Source organism: Alexandromys fortis, unplaced genomic scaffold (genome assembly GCF_014885135.2).
Source record: "Alexandromys fortis isolate MF-2015 unplaced genomic scaffold, M_Fortis_MF-2015_v1.1 scaffold_26, whole genome shotgun sequence".
NCBI lineage: Eukaryota > Metazoa > Chordata > Mammalia > Rodentia > Cricetidae > Alexandromys > Alexandromys fortis.
The window spans coordinates 6,604,968-6,625,613 of record NW_026067894.1 but is presented as its reverse complement, the minus strand read 5'-3'; the positions used below and the strand labels follow the sequence as shown (position 1 = coordinate 6,625,613).

The following is a 20,646-nucleotide window of genomic DNA, read 5'->3' as shown; positions in this document are numbered from 1 at the left end:
ACAATTCATCCCCTGAAGTGGCCTACTCGCTCGACACTTTTTGAGACTCTCTGGGAGGAAGGCAGAGACGCAGACAGAGATTTTGACACATGGAAGGTCACTTCCATTTTATTTTAAATGGTAAAGATTTAAAAAAAAAAACAGAAAAGTATTATTTTAAAAGATTTTTCCCCTCTCAGGAATTTTGAATGGAGACGTTGGAGCCAAACGTCTATCTAAAAATAGAACAGGGTTCTGGAAATAACAGTCATGTCTACAGCTCTCAGGTCGGTCCTCCTGGAGCTCTGGCTGCACACAGCAGCAAGAAATAATCAACGACATCAGGAGGTGAACGAATCAAAGCAGAGACTTCCACCAGGGGACTAGTTAGCAACCATTAAAAATTGAAGTTTACGGAGAACTTGTAATGCTGTTGCAGGGAAAGAAAACAAAACAGGACTGGAGAGATTGCTCAGCGGTTAGAGCACTGGCTGGTCTTGCAGAGGACCTGGGTTCAATTCCCAGCACACTCCGTAAATATTGTTCCCAGGGATCTGATACCCTGTTCTGGCCTCTCTGCGAGCCAGGTCACACACAGGGTGCATATACATACATACATGCAGGCAGAACACTCAGACAAATAATAAATAATTTTTAATTAAAAAAAAACAAGCCGGGCGGGGGGGGGTGGCCCATGTGTTTAATCCCAGCACTCGGGAGGCAGAGGCAGGCGGATCTCTGTGAGTTCTAGGCCAGCCTGGTCTACAGAGAGAGTTCCACGAGAGTCAAAGATGCACAGAGAAATTTTGTCTCAAAAAAACCAACCAAACAAACAAAAGATAAAACGGGGGGGGGGGAGCTATCGATTTTAGTGCCACAGCAACTGTGTAAATATGCGTGCCCACACCCAGGGGGTGGAAGAGAAAACCCCAAATGATGCTGGCGGTTATCTCCGCGTGGAACTGGGGGCGGGGTTTCTTCTTCTCTTTCAAATATGTTTTGTGTTCTCGTTTTTTTCTATAAAGATCACTAATTATTTTCAGGAAAACACACACACCCATTTGTGATCTTTACCTCAAAATGGTATGAGTCCCTAAATAGAAAGATTATCACAAAAATATAGTCACACAGAAGGGAAAGAAGCCAGGAGGGCAGTGCAAGGTAGGACACGATGGGGGGGGGGGGGAGAGGCAAGCCTCCTGAGGCCTGGAATGCCGAGCCCAGCAGCTTGAGCGAAACTCCCCCTTCCCTCTCTTTGTGTTTAAAGTCAGGAACTATGGCAGCAGAATGCAGGTGGGAGACTGGGGGGGGGGGGGCAGCGAACGTGTCTGGCATCAAACTCCTGCCTTGATTTCCCCAGGGAAAAGTTTCACGCTCACAATCACCGTGTTCACCAACCCTACCCAAGTGGCCACCTACCACCGAGCCATCAAGGTCACCGTGGATGGACCCCGGGAGCCCCGACGTAAGTGCCACGGAGCCCGGGCCAGGGCAAAGGGTCCAGGGGAGAAGGGCGGCAGAGGTTGGACTGTAACGTTGTGTCCCGCTCAGAGCTGTCTTTAACTGGCTCAGCACAGGCTCTGAAAGGTCAGCAAGGAGGCCAAGAGAGCAGAGCTCTCTAAGGACTGCCTGGAAGAGGGATGGAACCATGGGGGTGCATTTGGGGTGGGGATTAGGCCAGTTTTCTCTGCGTCTTAATTGATTCTGCACTGATGAGGGATATAGGGGAACAGCCTCCCAGACTGAAGCTGGTCCCCTGTGCCATGAAGCCACCCGGCTTCTGAAACCACTGGATCTTCAGGGTCCAGCCACACTGAGCCCGGGATCCACAGAGACAAGAACAGGAGTACACTTGGAGTTTGCAGTATATACTGAGCCCCAACTGCATCCAGGGAGTCTCAGTCCATCAGAGTAGTGTCTGCAGCGAGAGGTGGAATTTGCAGTTTCTTCAGGGTCTCCTCATGACACCTGAGACAAAGGGTGTCCCTGTGCTGGGGAGGTGATGGCCCAGGCCTGATGGCTGGGTGTTCGTGGAGACCTTGACCTATGCCAGTGGGGTTCTGCTCCTGCCTCAGGCTTCACCTCAGGCTGGTAGGGCTTGTAACAGGAGAGCAGGTCCTGGGACCTCTGCTTAGGGCCCAGGAGACTCAAAAGAGTGTGGCTTGCATTCACACTGGTGAGTGCCGTTCAAGCCTTGGAGGCAAGCTTGACTTCCCTCAAGTAGCTCTTGGGAGGGGCCCAGAAATGGACCAGTGGCCTTGGGAAGTCTTTTTGCCTCAGGGTCACCTCCTCCCATGCCCTTAACTGTAGGTCTTAGGCCACTTCCAGCCTCATTTTTCTTGTCTGAAGAATGGGTTTGCACAAGCAGGCGACTGTATGGCCAGGAGACAGGCACTGAGCACCTTCTCTGTTAAGGGGGCTGATCTACACTCCCCCTCCCTGCGAGCCTGCAGTTCAGTGGCGGTGTGTACATAGCGGAGGGCTTTGGAGGATAGAAAGGCTTCATGGGCCCCCATGTCTGGTCCTTCCCCCTGCACTCCTACCACGCCATCAGCACCATCAGCAGATAGCCCTCCTCCCTCAGGAGCAGCAGGGTAGCAGGGTAGCTGCTGGAGCCCCATTAAAGGGGCCATCTCCCCAGAGTGGGCTCAGCATGAAGACACAGCACTTAGGGCCACCAGTGGGTCTGGGAGTTAGTTAGGGGCAGGATGGAGAGGCCCCACGTATCCCCAGAGCCCCCTCTGTTCATCTGCTAGCCCAGTGCTTCCTGAGGCCTGTGGATGGGGATGTGGCTCAGCCTGCCCAGGGGGTCCTGTGAGTCCCCTGCCAACCCCACACCTTAACTGGCCCTTTCTGTAATAAGGTGGCTGGGAGGGGGACAAAACAGGAAGAGGTAGCTGGGGTCAGAGGCTGGGATTGCTGCATGGCCTCGAACACGTATTATCCCTCTCTGGGCCTGCTTAATAGCTCCTTTTGCCACAGAGCAGAGGGGAGTGGCCTTTCACCAGGATACCCCATCCTCGGGACATACTTACTCCTGCCCATGGCCTACCTGACCCAGAAATCAGGTCTGCAATACCTAGCCTCTAGTCTTAATATGTTTATCCTTCCTCTTTGCTAGACTCAGTTTCCCTATGTAGAAGAGTGAAGACCCCCACACATACACACACACACACACACACACACACACACACACACAGAGCTGCTGGCCACCAAGTGATCCTCTCTCACAGCCCCCCTGCAGTCTTTGCATGAGCCAACCCTCTGCAACATCCGTCACCATGGGGAGGTAGCACCACTGTCTGAGGTGACCATAGCATCTCCAGACTCCAAGTGGGTCTCCTGGAGGCCCAGGAGGCCCAGGTTGAGTGGGATTTAGAGGGATTTTGCAGTTCCTGACTTTTCAGTGTTGACCCACAGGAAATGTCACAACCCTCTGAGACCTGACCAGCCTCCTGGCTCTTAGATTTCTGTACTTTCTCCCTGGTCAGCTGGCTCTGGGACCCCCGTGAGGTCAGAGCCCCTGTGGGTAGGTGGGGCTGGCCCCAAATCCAGGAGTCTGCATCCCTGAGGCCCAGCTGTGGTTTCTGTGGCCAGGTCGTTCCCCTCTGGTGCCTTGCATAGCATGCCCAGCCTGCAGCCGGGTGGCCAGCTGGGGCTGAGGCTGGCTCAGTGGCTTCCTGCCTGTGTGGCCTCGGTTTCTGATGCATCCCTCCCAGTCGCTGGGGACTGGTTCAAATGCAGGTTGCTGAACTGGATTCAGCATCAGGATAGGAGGTGATGCAGGGCCTGACCACGCTGGTGGTGACCACAGTTTGGGAACAACTAGCCTCCTCTGCCAGGCTCAGCAGGTGCTGGTATCTACAGTGTGGGACCCAGCTTCCTCACCTCCCAGAAGCTGGGGGCATGGCCTGGAAGTGTCTCTTCCCCTAAATGCACACAAAGCAATTCCCACAAATAGTTTCCCGGGCACCTGGCATCCCTCCAGCACTGTTCCTTGTGCAGGGAACACCACCCTGAACCCCACCTGCTGGTTCCCACCCTCCTGAGTCTCACATTCCAGAGGAGAGAAGGGGAAACAGGTTTTACAGTGACCATGGCCGAATCTGGTGGAGACTCTGCCTTCCTCTCCTGCACTCTCTTCCCCAATTCACACCACTCCAGCTGCTGGTCCCCCAGGTGCAGTCCTGCCTCAGGGCCTTTGCACAGCTGCTCCCATGCCAGAGTGTGCCTGCACACTGGTCTGCACGTTCCACTGTGCCAGGGTTCTTTTCTTGTGCTTGTCAATCACTTGCCCCTGGCCCTGAGGATGCCCACACAAACATTCAGTCAGCCAGAAATAAGCTAAGTAAATAGGTGTTCATTTCAGCAAAGCTGGGAGGAAGCTGGAGTAGGCAGAGGGTGGGCAGTTGCAGGAGGTGGGTGTTGGGGGTCTCCTGGTGAGGTTCAGTCCTGAAGGAAGTGGACCAATAGCAGTGTGGCCTCTTAGGACCTGGTATGGGCAGGAAAAATGACCCAGTGTCACACGTGGGCCTTGGAGAAGACTGAAGCGTGGTGTCACCCTGGGCTTCAGGTGTGGGGAAGCTGAGAGGTCTAGAGAACCACACCTGGTCATTCAGTACTTCCGGCTCCCCAGAGCCTGTGAACACCCACTAAAGTCTGGCAGATCCTTAAGAACCCGCCCAGCAGAAGAGAAAGGGTTAACCTCAGACCTCCCAGCTCCCCTAATCAGGCCCAGGCCTGGAAGCCCCAGTTGCAGCCCTGGGCGGGAGCTACCTCCCTGCCACTGGCCCTCTGCCAGGCGGCTTCCCTGCCCCGCCACCACTGGTTTTCATCTGCTCACAGGGGGCCAATTCACAGCAGACCACCCCAGGTCCGGCACCCGCCTGCCATCCCAGCGGCTGATCCGAGTCCGGTGTAAATCTCCCCACAGGCCGCAGAGCAAGCTTGGCAGCAGGCTCACAGTGGCTGCTGTGTGTGGGTTGAGGAGTAGGAGGCTGCAGGGCGGCTGTTGGGAAGCGCTGAGCCAGCGCAGGGCCTGGCGGCTGGGGCTCACCTTGTTCCCGGGGCCCTGCCCGACTTTGCCTCTCCCAGCATCCTACCTCGTGCCTCACTGAGGCCAGACGTGGAGCTGGCCTCCTGCCAGCCGCAGCGCCGCTCTCCTCTGCCAGAGGAACTCTGTGGGCTAGGCAGCTCATTCCAGGTTTTCTATCACTTTGTGACCTTGGCCTGGTGCCTTCGCCTTTTCCACTGTGAAGCTGGGGGTGGGGGCAAGGGAGCCTTGAAGTTGTATGTGTGGTCCACCAGGCATAGGAACCCCAGCCTCCTGCCCTGCCAGCTAAAGGCTGGGGCTAACCCTAGCGGATGCACCAGGAGTCTGGCAGGTGGAGGAACCCATGCTGGCCTGGTTGGGGACAGTAAGGGAGTCCCAGCTGGACTACATAGTGTCCCTGGGGAGTCTCCCAGTCCAGGGGCTTTGATCTGAGTCACCTGCCTGTGAGATTGGATAATGGCTTGGCTCTGTAACATGGGAGTTGGTGACCCTAGAGTAGGAGTCAGGTCAAAGCGGGGGGGCCTGTGGGCTGTGTATTCAGACCCAACTTTCCCCAAGAGTGTAGGGGAGGCGCTAAGCTCCCCCCCCCCGCATTTTACAGAAGAAACCGATCAGCAAACTTTCCAGGAGCCACCATTGGATGATGGCTGCCTACAGTGGGCCTGGGGCTACTGGCCCTGGGTTGGGCTAGCTGAGATCTGCCCTCCCACAGACAGGGTCCTGGGCTCTCACTGTGATCAAAGACCCCCAGCAGGAGGCTGGCAGGCAGTGCAAGCCAGACCTACAAGTCAGGGGCCCTTCCCTAGTGCCCTCCTCCCCATGAGAACTCTACTTTCACCAGGCCTATCTACCCACCCCTAGGGTAGGATGACAACCACTCTACAGATACGGAAACTGAGGCCCAGAGGAAAGCAACTCGGGCTGCGGTAGTTGTGTGACTGGCTCAACCCTGAGTTTCAAAGCAAGGCAGAACCCATCAGGGCTCCACTGAGACCCTGAGTCCTACTCAGGATTTTTTGTTGCTGTAATGTAACATCCCAGCCACAAGCAAGGGGTTAAGGGTGACATCACCTTCCAGCTCCTGGTCACACTCCCTCACTGAGGGAAGTCAGGGCAGGAATTCAACGCAGGAACCTGAAAGCAGGAGCCGTCTCAGAGGCGGCCTAGGAGCGCTGCTTCCTGGCTTGTTCCTCAGTGATGGAAGATGACGGAAACCCTTTCCTTCCCAAGATGCTTTTGGTCATAGTGTTTTATCTCAGAAACAGAAAAGTAACCAAGCCGCCTGTCGTGTCCCTCTGCTCACGTCCCTCCCCACAGAGTGCAGTCTGGGCTGGGCCCTAATACCATGTCACACCCTGAGTTTCACAGCCTTGCCCCTTCCTGAGATGGGCTCTGGGGATAAGAGGTGACCAATTGTCTCCTGTGAGTTGTCAGCCTGTCAGTGGCTCCTCCTAGCCTTGCCCTTTCCCACCTGTACAGTGGAGGCATGGCGGTTCTCCCTTATGAGGCCACACAGGCCAGCGGCTGGTGTGCCTCCTAAGCCTGCTGTGGAGAAAGCTCCCTGGGCCCAACAGGCTCCAATTTCTTCTGCTCTTAACTGTTACGGGGCTATTCACAGGGCTCTTAGGTTGGACCCAAAGGATAGGGAGCCTTTCCAGTAGAGGCTGTCATGCACTCAGGACAGAGGGTTTGAGAGAGGACAAGCCAGTAGCAGCAGGAGGCCAGAGCTGTTCAGGAGCTGCCTCTCTTTCTACTGGCAGCTTGAGGCCAGTGTGACCAATGCTAACTTCTTGCGGTTTTAAGTTAGTAACTCTGCAAAGGAGGAACTTAGGTGAACAGGCTGTGCAGTGGGTGTCGGGGAAGACAGTGACTGAGGCACAGAAGGGCAAGACCCAAGTGACTGAGGGAACCAGACAGCTCCATGCTCTCACTGTGGGAAAAGGAATAAAAGGGTTTTTCTGTGGTCCTCCCCGGGCACAGGCCAGGCACTTCCGTTCAGTTCTGTTCCCAGCATGAGGGCCTCAGCCTCCTCTGAGACTTTCTGGCACCCTGGCCACGTGGGGTCACCAGGCTCCCCTCTGCCTCTTCCCTGGCAGTGTCTGCCTCTTCCCTGACAGTGGCTTTAGTCCTGCACAGCCACAGGAAGCAGTCCTGTGCCATCCTGTCTTCCAGGGAGCTTGCCCTGGGCAAGCCACTGGGTCCCAGCTGGCTGTGAAGCCTCAGTGTCCCCACTGACCCATGGGAGCTCCAAGGGGAAACAGCAGAGAAGGAACAAGGGGTCTTGAGTTAGGGATCTGGGCTGTCTTCTGGTCACCACCCTGGCCTCGGTGTCCTGCTGTGCCATTGGCCTTCCCTGTGGTCACTGTGATAGCGACACTAGCCAAGGGGAGGGAGGTGTGAGGGGTGAGACCCATGATGCACCTGTTTAGGTCTGTCCTTGAACCCAGACTGTCCCCAAGCCCCCTCTCCTTCCGCTGGTCACAGGAGCAGTTGCAAACACAGAACCAGGTCCTTTGCTCACCAGTGACGACAATGGCAGGCCTGAGGTTTTGCATCAGCATTTGTGTGGCCCCACTGGCTGCCTTGGAACTTGCGGTTGACTGAGACACCCATTTCCTCGCACCCAAGCTGCCATCCGGGCAACCCACAACCTCCCATCTATCTGGTGGGCTTCCTGCCTGTTGAGATGTCTTGGAATTCATTGTCCCCAGCTCATGCACACATCCCTGCCATCTCCAGTAGCCTCAGAGCTGGGTTCTGGCACTTCTACTGAGCCAGAAACCACACGGTGGTACCATGATGCCAGTCAGTCATCCTCAGCAAGGCAGAAGCCTTCGGTCCAGTCCGCAGCCACCCACTGTCTCATCACAGGCTTGCCCGACCCCCAGGTGCCCAGGCTCCGGAGTCTGCAGCACCAGCTCCAGGTGCCTCAGGGCACGCTCTCCTCTTCCTTTCTAGAGCCTTGGGATTACGACAGCTGCTGCCCACCATCCCGCTGGCCTCAGCTGGGGTCTTATGAGAGGACAGCGGGGTTTCCTAACTATGGCGGCCTGCCTTCCTGGAACCCCTGCTTAGTTCCTGAGGCTCTTCTGAGTCCACTTGGACCTGTAGCAGGCATGTGTGGGAACGCTGAGATCCATGAGGCCTAGCATCTTTATGCTTCACTTTCTAGGTCAGGAATCAGGTTCTTTTCACAGCCGCCTCAGGTCCCTTGTCCCAGCAGGGGTCAGCGGTCATTGCTAAAGCCCTGGGCTCACTTGCCCTACCTCAGGTAGAACAGTGAAAGACCCTCTCGTCCCACTCAGCTTTATGTCAATCAAGACAAGTCTGTGTCAGTCCAGACCCAAAGATTCAGGCAAACTTCTCATGATGTAGCATTTTGGGATCTGCATGGTCGGGATGAGGGGAGTATCGCACCTCCTCCTGACTCCTTGGCAATGCCTGCCCAAGCCATTCTTCTAGGCCTGTTGCTGCCTCAGTATCCTTTTCTGTCAGACCATGCTGGGGAGGTTTAGGTGGTTCGGAGCTTACCACCACAGCCTGCTGTCCCAGTCAGAGCTCCCGGGGGTGATGTAAAAATAACCATTCTGAGGCGAGAGCCTGAGGAGGCACGTAGCCACAATCTCTGTTTTGTTCAGAAAATCAGAGAGTTCCACAGAGGCCCAGATTAGATTCCAGGGAGAACTTCCCAACAGGGCAAGGCAGTGCAGTGGCTAATGGGCTCCCCGTGCTCCACAGGACACCGGCAGAAGATAGAAGATCAGACCAAGGCCTTCCCCGACCGCTTCGGAGACCTGCGCATGCGTGTAACGCCCAGCACCCCCAGCCCCCGGAGCTCGCTCAGCACCACGAGCCATTTCAGCAGTCAAGCCCAAACCCCAATCCAAGGTACAGAACAGCAGAGCTCTGTGGGGATCAGGCTGGGCTGTGGAAATGGAGCCAGGATGTGAAGTCCTTGGGGAAGATGGCTCCCCGCCGTTTCTGGGTGGACAGCTGGGGCAGTTTGCAGTTTGCGCGACCAGGTGCCTGGCCCTGGGATGAGCATGAGATGTGGTGACCACTCCTCCCTCTGAAACTTACTATTTCCTAGAGACACGAGGGTAATCCCGTGGTGGGCATAGAGCCATAGCCACAGGGTCCCCACTTAGTGCACACTCCCACTACCTCAGCCTTCTCGTGGTGAGGGGAGATACCATGGGGATATCTCATTTCCTTCTTCCCTTGAGACAGGGCTTCTTTGTATAGCCCTTGCTATCCAGAACTACCTCTGTAGACCAGGCTGGCCTCGAACTCACAGGGATCCGTCTGCCTCTGCCTCCTGAGTGCTGAGATTAAAGGTGTGTGCCACCACCACCACCCAGCAGGTTGGGGATATCCCTTCCTGGCACTGGGTGCTATTCACATTTGAAACTGTGGCACTGGGTGCCAGCACCGCCTCGCCCGGTCTCTCCACCCATGATCGCACGAATAGAGAACACTAGGACTGGGCTCTGTCCCCACGGCCTCACTGAGGAGGCTAGGCCACAAGCAGATCTCTCTGAGGTCTGTTAGTCCAAGCCACCGAGGCCTGGGAGCTGGCTGCTGCCCTGTGCGGTACCTGTCCCTTCAGCTCACCAGCGTTGGCTCAGGGGCAATGTGGCAGATGAGTGAATTGAAACTGAAGAGGGTTGGGCCACCCTTGGGCCATGTAGCCTTTCTGGTGACCAAGTTCAATGTCTCCCTTGGCCTGTCCCTAGGTTAGAGGCCTGAGAAGGGACTGACCATGCGGGCCAGAGTGGGCTGTGTGCTGGCTCCTCTCTGCCCATCTCCATGTCCCATGAGGACATTAACCATGTGTCCTAGGCATGAGACAGTATCAGGGGCGTGGCACCATCCCTCGGTGTGCCAGGAAGCTGGCTCAAGGTAAGGAAAGGCCTTACCCCCAGCTTGCCTAAGCCTGTGGGCTTGTGATTTTGAGATTCGGCTTTTGAGCCCTGGGCCTTTGAGGTTCATTTCTGGCCTCAGTAAGTGCCCTGCCTCTACCCCATACCCAGCCCTGTCCAAGAGCTTGTCCTTGCCCCCAGCTCCACAGGCCAGCACCTACAGAGTCTGGCCTGGAAGAGATGGATCGAGTCCAGCCAGGAACACCCCGAGTCAATAGTGCTGGACAGTACTTCCTGTGCACCAGGTCCTGTGAGGGAAGAGCACATGGCTGCCCTGCCACAGGGAGAGGGTATGGTCTTTGAACTCCATGCTCCCTGGAGCCAGACTCAGCCTCTCAACAGCCCTGGGCCTCACCCAGCCAGTGTGGCAGGAGGGCCAGTCCTTCTCTTGTTGCATCCTGATATAGGACTCCTCAGCCCCATGTTAGCTCCAGCTGGCCTTTTGGGGTTCAGGAGAGGGTCCTGGATACCCACCACAGGAAAGAAGCGTGGACTTCATTATCAGGGCCACCTGAGCAGTTCTAGCTCCACGTGCATTGGCTGTGTGATCTTGGGCCAGTCACCTAACTTCTCTGAGCCTTACTTAGTGTGCTCATCCATAAAGTGAAAAGAGGTCTCCATCAGAGTGGCTTTGGCAGGCTCAGATATGAAGAGTCACACTCTCTGGTCCTCCGTCCTGGTGGGACCACAGGATACCTCACCACTTTCCTTGGTGCCGGTTAACCGCTTTGACCCCTAGCTTTGGTTACTGCAGGCAATGCCAAGATGGGGGAGGGGAGGATTGCCGCAGATGCCCACAATGGGGGCTTCTCACAGCTCAAAGGGCTCATTCAGCTGCACGCAGCAGCTGGGGCAATTTGGAGAAAATGAACCTTTCCTCCTGCTGCTGGGTTGGCTGTCTGACAGTGAACCCGGCCGCTCAGATTTCCTGAGGCTGTGAGGCTGAGGCTGAGGATCTGAGGGGGTACCTAGGGCAGGTACTTCCCCACCACTCTGGAGGAGACGCGGGAGCAACAAGGAGAGAGGAAGGAGGGGTCAGTGGCCTCTCCACACATCCCAGTCCCTCTGCTGCAGGGCCTCGGTCCCACTGTCCCATCGCAAGTCTTGTTCGGTCTGCTTGGAGAAGTGAGGTCCCTGAGAAGTGAGGGCATCAGTGTCCGGTGTCCTCTCATCTTACAGCGCCCTCTCCACAGGACTCCAGCATGTAGATGGGCATCAGGCACCTCAACCTCCTGGACCTCAAGGCAGACTAAGCAGCCAGAGAGCCCTCAGCTGCCTGACCCCTGTCCTGTCTCCCCACCTGGAGCCAAGGGCAGCCCGCTGTGATGCTCCACAGCCTGAGATGCTGATGCATGGAGACCCAAGGGGTAGCAGATACCTGAGGTCACCTAATGCCTTTGGCAGAACCCAGGAAGCAGGAGCCCTTGAGCCTGCATCCCCAGACACAGCTGGTCTTGGCCAGGGGGGCCACCCAGATCCTGCTGGCCCTGAGATAGACCTCCCCTGGTCTTCCATCCAAGATGGAGGAGACAGCGGGCTGAGGCTTGGCAGGCCAAGGTTCTGGGGAGTGTTCCCTGTCAGGGTATGAGGAGGGCCCCAGGTCAGAGTTTCACCTTATCGGGGACCCAAACCAGCCACTTCTGGGTACCCACAGCAAGAGGTGTGATGGCGGCCCGGCCGCCATGATCAGAGAGAGCAGCACGGGCTTCCGGGCCTGGCTCAGTTCTCAGCATTTTAAGTGGATTAACAAGTCTGATCCAGGTCCCCAGGAAATTGATGCGTGGAGAGATTAAGTGATTTGACAGAGGACACACAGGGAATGAGAATCAAAGCCAGGAAGAGTGGATGGCTCCAAAGGCCCCCATGGAAAGTCCTGCTGCCTCCACAAAGAGGCAGTGCCCAGCAGGCAGTGTTGGGGCTCAGGACAGTGTGCTGTGTGACCCGCATGCCTCTCCCTTGCTGGGTCTCTGTTTTCCCACCAGTGGCATTAGGTTTGTTCCCAAAGCCCATGGGAATGCTGGGATCAGGGACCTGTGATTATAGAAGTAGGTATACAGGTTGCCACATCCCCTCTTAGAGCCTACTGAGAAATCCAGACACCTGGCATTGCTGTGCCGGCTCTGACTGCATACTAACCAGGCTGGGGTCTGGACCTGAAAGTGTTTCTCTTAGCTGCGGAGGTGGTGAGGGTTTCGTGTGTGTTGTTGTGTGACTAACAGGTAGCTTCAGCCTGCAGGGCAGACTTAGAAGACATAGACTCAGGAAGTGGGGATGAGGAGCAGCAGAGCCCCCCCCCAGCCAGGACCCCAATCTACAGGTGTGCCCATCCAGAGGGCACGGGGATATCTGAATGCTGCTGCCCAGGCTCTGTTACTTAGCCCATGGCTGCTCCCAAGATCAGAAGTGACATGTCTGTCTGTCCTGCTGGGAGCTGTCCTGACCTTCATCTGATGCCTCTTGACTGTGCAGTTTACAGGCAGGAGCTGTTTATCATACATACATACATACATACATACACGCGCACACACACACAGTGGCCCCAACGGAGAAGAGACCTTCTGGAGCATTCCAGTACTTTCTGTGCATGAGGGGGACAATCAGCCTTTCTCTATCTCTGCCTCAGTTTCCTCCTCTTCCAGTTTCTTGTCTCGCTGGGCCCTGGAGACCCTATTCACACCCTTGGTCTTGCCAGCTCTCCAGAGTGAGCTTGTGGGGAGCCCTATCTGGTGCGTGTCCTAGCAGGCTGGGAAGGACACATAGGACGAAGAAGGGCTGTCCCCTTTTGTCCCCTCTGCATTGGCCTAGAGTTCCACTCCCCTAGATCTGCCACAAGAGGTCCCAGAGCAGGGTCCTGCACAGCCCAGCTCAGGCAGAGAAAAGAGTCCCCAGGAGGGTTACCCTACAGTGTCAGAGGACCCACGGTGATCCTGGCCTGCGAACCTGACACCCCCTCTTGCTGTCCCCAGGCTCCTCAGACCTGAACCCCTTCTCGGACCCACGCCAGTTTGACCGCTCATTCTCTACGCTGCAAAGTCTCACGGAGAGCCGCTTCCCGGACCCCAGGATGCACTACCCGGGCGCCATGTCTGCCGCCTTCCCCTACAGCGCCACGCCGTCGGGCACCAGCCTGGGCAGCCTGAGCGTGGCGGGCATGCCGGCCAGCAGTCGCTTCCACCACACCTACCTCCCGCCGCCCTACCCCGGGGCCCCGCAGAGCCAGAGCGGGCCCTTCCAGGCCAACCCCGCGCCCTACCACCTCTTCTACGGCGCCTCCTCCGGCTCCTACCAGTTCTCCATGGCGGCTGCGGGCGGTGGCGAGCGCTCGCCCACCCGCATGCTGACCTCCTGTCCCAGCGGCGCCTCGGTGTCCGCGGGCAACCTCATGAACCCCAGCCTAGGCCAGGCTGACGGCGTGGAGGCCGATGGCAGCCACAGCAACTCGCCCACGGCCCTGAGCACGCCGGGCCGTATGGACGAGGCCGTGTGGCGGCCCTACTGAGAGCACTCTGGGGACTCGCGGGCCACCCGGACCGGCCCTCCAGCTCCAGGCTACAGGAAGAAACAGACTTTGGCCTGGTCCCAGGGGCCAGAGCTAGCAATGGCTCCCAGAGCTCTGTCCAGCAACAAGTTTGAACAGAGAGTGTGGGGACCTCCCCCAGGACACTGCCCCAGCCCAGACCCACCTCTGTTGTCTCCAGCCATGCCTAGGATTATCTCCTGAGCCAAAGGCTACCCCTGCCCTTGAGTAAGGAGGTCTTTGCTGGCAAGAGAAGCCCAGGCTCAGAGATATCCAAACTTCCTCTCTCTCACCCTGCACCCGGGGACCAGCCCTCACTCATCCGCATCCATACCCATCAAGTCAACTGGAAACCCCAACCCCTGAGATGAAGGACCCAGGACACAACCCCACAACCCAGACTTGACTTCCTCCATTACCCTAGACAAGCGATCCTTGGCCAGTTCTAGCTTCCCCAAAGATATCAGGCTGCAGAGCAGACCCATCCCTGGTGGCAGGTCCCTAAAGTGAGGATGGCCTCAACACCTCCCAGCACATTCCAGCCTGAAGGGACAGCTTGGTTCTCAGGGGCAGAGAGGTTGGAGCAGAAAGGCTTACCGTGGGAAGCAATGGGATGACCAACATAGCTGCTCAGTAGGCTCCCTCGGTCCAACTGAGCTGTGTCCCAGGCCTTGACTCCCAACCCGCAGCTCTGCTCCCTACATGTTGATACCTAGAAAAAAACAGCCTAGAAGCCAAAGAAAAAGTGGCTTCGTCATGCGTTTTAAAACAAATCTGAGAGCTGAGGTACTGTGTATCTGAAAGCCCCGCCTCTACTGGTGTGATGTCAGCAGGATCCTGCCATTCTCGAACCTACATTCCTCATAGGAGGGCACCAGGGGCTCCGGGAGACCTTTTGGGGTCTCTTCTGAGGTGTGCAATGGCAGATCAGTGTCCAGACAGAGGTCAGACGGGAAGGGAGGTCTTGGCCTAGGGCTTGGGTCATGGAGACTGTGGGAGACGGTCAGTGGGCTAGGTTAGAAGGCTTTGCCAGAGCTGCTCCACAAACTGAGTGAGCCGAGCCACATCCTGTGTGGCCATGGAGCTCTCCTCTAAAAGGCTCCTTAGTGATGGTCTCTGTGGTAGAGCTTGGCCTTCCCCTACCTGTAAGCACTCCTGCAGGTCAGAGGGTCCTGACAATCCCCAATCCCGTTCAGACACCTCTTGTTTGTTACAGTTTCTTTTGTCCTACCTGCTGGGGGGCGGGACCAAAACATTTTCTATCTCTTGGAAGTAGCTGTGTTAGCCTTCCAGCTCCTGCACCCAGAGGGGCCTCCTCACCTCTTCTCAGGAAGCAGCTGTAGCCCATTGCCCTCCTACCTGCCTCACTACTGGTCCATGGCGTAGGCTGGCCCAGGCTACCAAGGAAGACACCTCCAGGGTCCTAGCACCCAACACTGTGCAAACCACCCCAGACAACTGCCCTTCCTGATATCCAAACGCAGGTGGAGATGGGAAATCACACACACACACACACACACACACACACACACACACACACACGCCATTACTTCTCTTTCCCATCTCTGATTAACAGTGACGGCTCAGTCTGTTGTTGGTCCTATGGTCAGTACAGGCAGCAGGGGCTGGTAAAAATGGGTCCCTACTCACAAGGCTGCTTTAGAGTGCTACCTGGAAGCACTGGCTAGAAGCACAAGGAGGCTGAAGGGGTTAATACAATGTCACTGTAAGTGTGCAGGTGGGTGCTGATCCTTGGTGACATTGTTCCCCTGAGGTACCCTACCTGCTGTGAGCAGGTCTTCCTGAAGCGGGCTCAGAGTCCAGGGGGAGGGAAGGGCCTGCTTTGCACTATAGGCTGCTTTGGTGTGTTTGTTGGTTTTTTTTTTTTTTTTTTAATGCACAATTCGCTTGTACAGTCAACTGCCCATCTTGGGTACTATTTAACTGTAAAATGAAAATTGTATTTGTTACAATAATATAACAGATGCCTTGAAGGACCTGTGTCGGTCTTCTAGAGTTGTGACGGTGGGTGGGACCTCCTGCTCCTGGGCAGGAGACAGGGCTGGCTGTGTGGGAGATACCCCCGTGCTGGGAAGTCCTCCAACCTGCTCCGTCGAGGTAGCTCCAGAGACCTGGCCCAAGGACCTCTGAAAGGCCACTTTCCTGGCTGGGCTAGCACTCCAGAACATCAGATAGACCCTCAAGATTTCACTAGCTCATTTTCCCTCTGCTGGCCATGTCAATCACACAGAGACAGATGCTCCTGCATGGTCCTGTCCGGCACAGATCAGATTTGAGGAGGGACAGGTTGAAGGAGCAGCCAGACACCCCGGTGTGGAACCTTCTGAGTGGGGTACCCTGGAACGGGTGTGGCAGAGGCCCCTCAGGAGTGAGAACCCCTCTTAGGTAAGGACCTTTCCAGAGTGAGGGGCTCTAGGAATTAAGGATCCCTTTGGGGAGCCCCTCTGAAGTAGGTGTCCCTCACCCCTGCCAGGGTAGGCTTGCTGGGACACAGGGTGGCAAAGCGGTCATTTGGAGATGAGGCAGCTGAGTAACCAAGAGCTGTCATGAGTTCCGTGGCTCCCTGTAGCTGGTGGTTGCCAAGCTGAGACCACACCCTGAAAACAGGGGGCTGTGGATGACAGTGGGGGACCTAGCCTGATAATCCCTTTTTACCCTTCCATCAGGGAGGTTCAGAACCCCACCCCAGCCTGTGCCTGACCAGATGGGACAGACAGACAGATTTTCGCAAGACAGCCAAAGTGCTGTGGTGCCCACCTCAAAGTTCTGAGGTCCTGCCCTGTTGTGTTAGCCTGCCTAAGATCAACCCCCAACAGGAAGTTCCTGTTTTCCTACCCAGCAGCAGCTCTGCCCACAGAATTCTGACCACCACTACCATAGAACCTGCCCCCAGGTACACCCTGAGTGGGTCCCCCAGCGGGACCTCTCCTTGGGTTAGAAGCAACATCTGCACAGTTCCACATTCTTTTCATTGGTTTATCTGAGGGTGGACCTGTAAGGCTGCCCCTTCAATTTAACAAAGGCCCTGACTTTATCTCCTCTCAACTGCACCCTGCCTGTCGAAAGGTAACAAACCGAGAGAAGTCCTGGCCTCCTAGAGGCAGGGCCCTGAGGAAGCCCCGCCCGCAGTTACCTCTGTGGCCTGTGGGTGGCAGAAGGAGCGGCGGAGAGAAAACAGCACTCCCCCCATCCAGTCCCTCCCTACCCACCCCCAAACCCCTGCTTTGGAGAGAAACGTGGATGGATGTTTAGGAAGAACTCCTCAGCCTCAGGAGAGTTGCTCTTGCCCTGCCCGGGTTTCCTCGCCCCGCAGTGGCAGTGACAGTAGCAGCTTCCTGTCTCTGCCCTTCAGAGCCACTCTCCTGGTCACACGTCCCGTATGTTAGCACAGTTGCCGACCCCGAGCTCCCAGGTCCCACCGGAAGACAGGGACTGGGGGAGAACTGACTTCTGGGTGGGAAGGCTCCTCGGCTCAGCGGCCCCAGCCAGGCTCGGTCACTGTCCAGAATCAAAGGATCTGGCACCGCCAGCCAGCCCAGGCGAGGATGCCAGTCTGCTGCCAGTCTGGAAGCCCCGAGGTCCTCCTGTCTCATCTGAAGAGTAGAGGAATATGCTGAATTAATGATCTGCGACTGGCTTAGTGGCCGACTAAGAGGCAGTTCCCAGAAAGGACCCAAGCCTGTGACATCAGGCCTGGGATGGCTTTGACTCTTGTCCTGAGAAGCGCCCATCTTGTATGGGCCACAGGAATCAAGTCTGGGCTGCCATGTGACATGGGGACAGGACCTGACACTGACCCAGATCTGCCTCCCTTCTTAACCAGTACCCTTCCCTGCCCCCGGCCTGCATGGCCACAAACCACCAGACCCCCAGCACAGCCCAAGAAGGGGCAGTTCTCCACCGCACCCCACATCCCAGCTAAGAGCACTTCAGGGGCTCCGTTCATCTCAGGGTCATAAATGAAACGAGCTGTCAGACGAGTGTAAGAACAAGCCTCCCTGGCAGGAACCCAGACCTCCCCTAACTCCTCCCCATGGGGGCTGTACGGAGTGAGGGCCCGTGTCCCCCCAATATCCGCCGCTACACCTGTGTGGTCCTGGCCAGGGAAGTCTGGGAAGCCGGATTCCAAGCTTCCTATTTTTAGTTTGCGACCAAGAGTGGGCTGTTTGTTTTCTATATTTATATCCAGCACAGAGGGCCTGCAGAGCCGGTCAGAATGCGGAGGGGTGGGTGGCCCTGCCGGCGATGCCACTTCCCCGCTGTGCCCCAATGCTGGAAACAGCCAAGACTCCTCAGTGTTAATGGGTGGCTGCTCTGGCCACATAACCCTGCTCTACTCCTGGGGACAGTCTCTTCAAGGCTTTGGCCACCGCTCACTCAGTCACTCCCCAAGTGCCATCTGCAGATGAGCAGGTCGCAGCGGAGTGCTCCTCTCGGGACAGATCGGGGGACAGCAGGTCAGAACGAGCACACAGGCTCCTCGGAGGAGGTGTCTCTCCCCCTCAGACAAGATGGAAATATGAGCAGAACATAGGGCAGGCAGGACAGCCTTCTCCAACCATAGATAGCTGGAGAGGGGGCTGAGGATGGGGGGCTGGCCTTGGTCATGGGGTCCTGGGGAGCCAAGACGAGAGATGGGGGGGACGTGGGATAAACAATGGTCTGAGCACAGGAAGCAGAAGCGGTGGGCATCGGAGCAGGAAGAGCTAGACAATGTCGTGGGTACCTCTAGCTCTGAGGTCACAAGAAGGGCTCCATGTCCCAACCATTGTTGAGTTTTGGGCAAGCTAGCGTCGTGCAGTCCTGGATGTCCTGGAACTTGCTGTGTAGATCAGGCTAACCTCAAACTCACAGAGATCTGCCTGCCTCTGCCTCTGCCTCCAGAATGCTTGGATCAAAGGCATGCACCACCATGTCTGGCCAGGGTGAATGGTGATTAACAGAATCGCTGGAACAAAGTCTTAGGAGCAGTCATTGCTACCACTCAGCTCTCTTGGGATTTTCCCATCCCCGTCTTGGTTTCCTCATCACAGGCCTCTGACCTCGGCCAAGGTCCTGTTGATCTCAGTCTGGTCCAGCCAGCCACTCCCTTCTGGAGTCTGAGGATGTGGAGATTATGAGAGAGAAGCCCCAGGTTCCTGTGTTTATGTATTACATCTTAAATACATTTTTTAAGAGATAGGGTCTCTTGTAGCCCAGGCTGGCTTTGAACTCCTGATCCTCTTTCTGCCTCTCAAATTCTGAGATTACAGGTGCAAACCACACCTAGCTAAATAATGTTTCTTAAAGTGACATTAGATAATTCTTGATTATGAAAAGAAAAAAGAGAGGAATACAGAGTCCTAAAAGAAACATGAGAAAATTTACTGGCAATTTCAGTCTCTCCAAAAGTGACTAGTGTGAGCATTTTGAGTTTTCCCACATTCAGACCTTTGTCTTTTATTTAACTGTATCATTGCTTTTTAGAAAGAAACAACTTTCTAGTCATTTTCACTGGGCATAGTTTATCAAATTTGTTTGCTTGCTTTTTCTTTTTTCTTTTTCTTTCTTTCTGAGGCAGAGTTTCTCCTTGTAACCATCCTGGCTTTCCTAGAACTACCAAAGTAGTTGTAAAAGTAGATAAAGAGCCAGGCATAGTGGCTCGTGCACCCAGTACTCAGAAGGCAGGGACAGGCTGATCTCTGTGGGTTTGTAGCCAGTCTGGTCTACAGAGTGAGTTCCAGTTTCCCATATGGTGAGGCCTCCAAGTCAGAAGGAAGTCCCTCAAGGGTCTAACGCGCACCCTGAGGGGAAACAAGACCATTCTCATTCTCCCGGGTTGTGCCTTCCATGACATAATTTTGCTATAAAAACCATCATGGGGGTGGGGGAAGGAGAAGCAGGAGTGAGAAAACATCCTTGCTTAAAAGCAGAAGCGGGAGGAACTTGAGTCTGGGGATGAGGCTCCACAGAGGAGAACTTATCCAGCATGCTTGGGGCCTGGGTTCCATCCCCAGCCCTGTGCAAACCAGGCATGGGTACTCAGGCTTGTAATTTCAATACGTGGGGCGGGGGGGGGGAGAAGCAGGAGGCTCAGGAGTTCAAGGTCAGCCTCAGCTACATAGTGGGTTTGAGACCAACCTGGGCTACATGAGACCCTATTTCTAAAAAGAAAGTAAAGAAGAAAGAGAAAAGATAAAGAGATAGAAGATAGATGGATGGATGGATGGATGGATGGATGGATGGATGGATGGATGACTGGATATGCAGAAAGACTGTCTACAGTCCCTTCTCCACTTTAGAAAACAAATTGTCTTTGTTGTACAAAGCACGAAGTTGGAAATGAATTCACACCTCCGTCTCCCTGGTAACCCCCAGCTGTTCTTTCTAACACTTTAGCCTGAGTCTAGACCTCTTCCCACAGGGAGTCTCTGCCAAGATGGCTGCCTTTTTCAGCCTCGGATAGGTTTTCTTTCTTCCTCCATGAGAACAACTCAGTCCTAAATCACCTATAGCTAATATTTAAAAACAACAGCAACAACACAGCAACAGCAGAACAAGGCCCATCTCATCATCCAACTGCCTGGTGGGATCTGAATTCAGGTCCCCATGGTTGTACAGCAAATGCTGTGAACCACCGAGCCTCTGAGGTTAGGGTTAGGGTGAGGGGTTAGGGTTAGGTCTAGGGGTTAGAGTTAGGGATTAGGGTTAGAGATTAGGGTCAGGGCTAGGGGTTAGGGTCCAGGTATTGGGATTAGGGGTTAGGATTAGAGGTCAGGGATGAGGATTAGAGATTAAGGTAAAGGTTAGGGATTTGTTATTAGGATTAGAGATTAGGACAGGGGTTAGGGTTAGTATTAGGGGTTAATGTTATTGATTAGGATTAGGGTTTAGGATTAGTATTAGGGGGTTATATTTGGTGTTAGGGTTAGGGTCAGGAGTTAGGGGTTAGGTTTAAGGGTTTGGAGTTAGGGTTAGGGTTTAGGTGTTAGGGTTATGGTTATAGTTGGGGTTCCATTTTTCAGCCTCACTGTTCCCCTTTTGACCTGTTCTGTTAGGAATATAAATATGTGCATAACTGTCATCCTGTGAGGTATTTGAATCCTCTGTGAACACCGTTTCTTAACAGGACATGGCACTGCTCCTTAGCAGCATTCACACACAGACACACACAT

At 55.3% G+C, this 20,646-nt stretch overlaps 1 protein-coding gene across 1 annotated transcript in view; it reads left to right on the top strand.

The window, feature by feature from the left end:
* The window catches only part of Runx3 (RUNX family transcription factor 3), a 57,451-nt gene extending 42,060 nt beyond the window's left edge, over positions 1 to 15,391 (top strand). The window contains exons 4-6 of the mRNA XM_050153908.1: positions 1,340 to 1,444; positions 8,771 to 8,920; positions 12,921 to 15,391. Of these exons, the coding sequence (XP_050009865.1) occupies positions 1,340 to 1,444; positions 8,771 to 8,920; positions 12,921 to 13,453 (788 nt within the window). The 3' untranslated portion in view covers positions 13,454 to 15,391. The remainder of the gene's footprint in view (positions 1 to 1,339; positions 1,445 to 8,770; positions 8,921 to 12,920) is intronic.
* Positions 15,392 to 20,646: the final 5,255 nt, after the last annotated feature.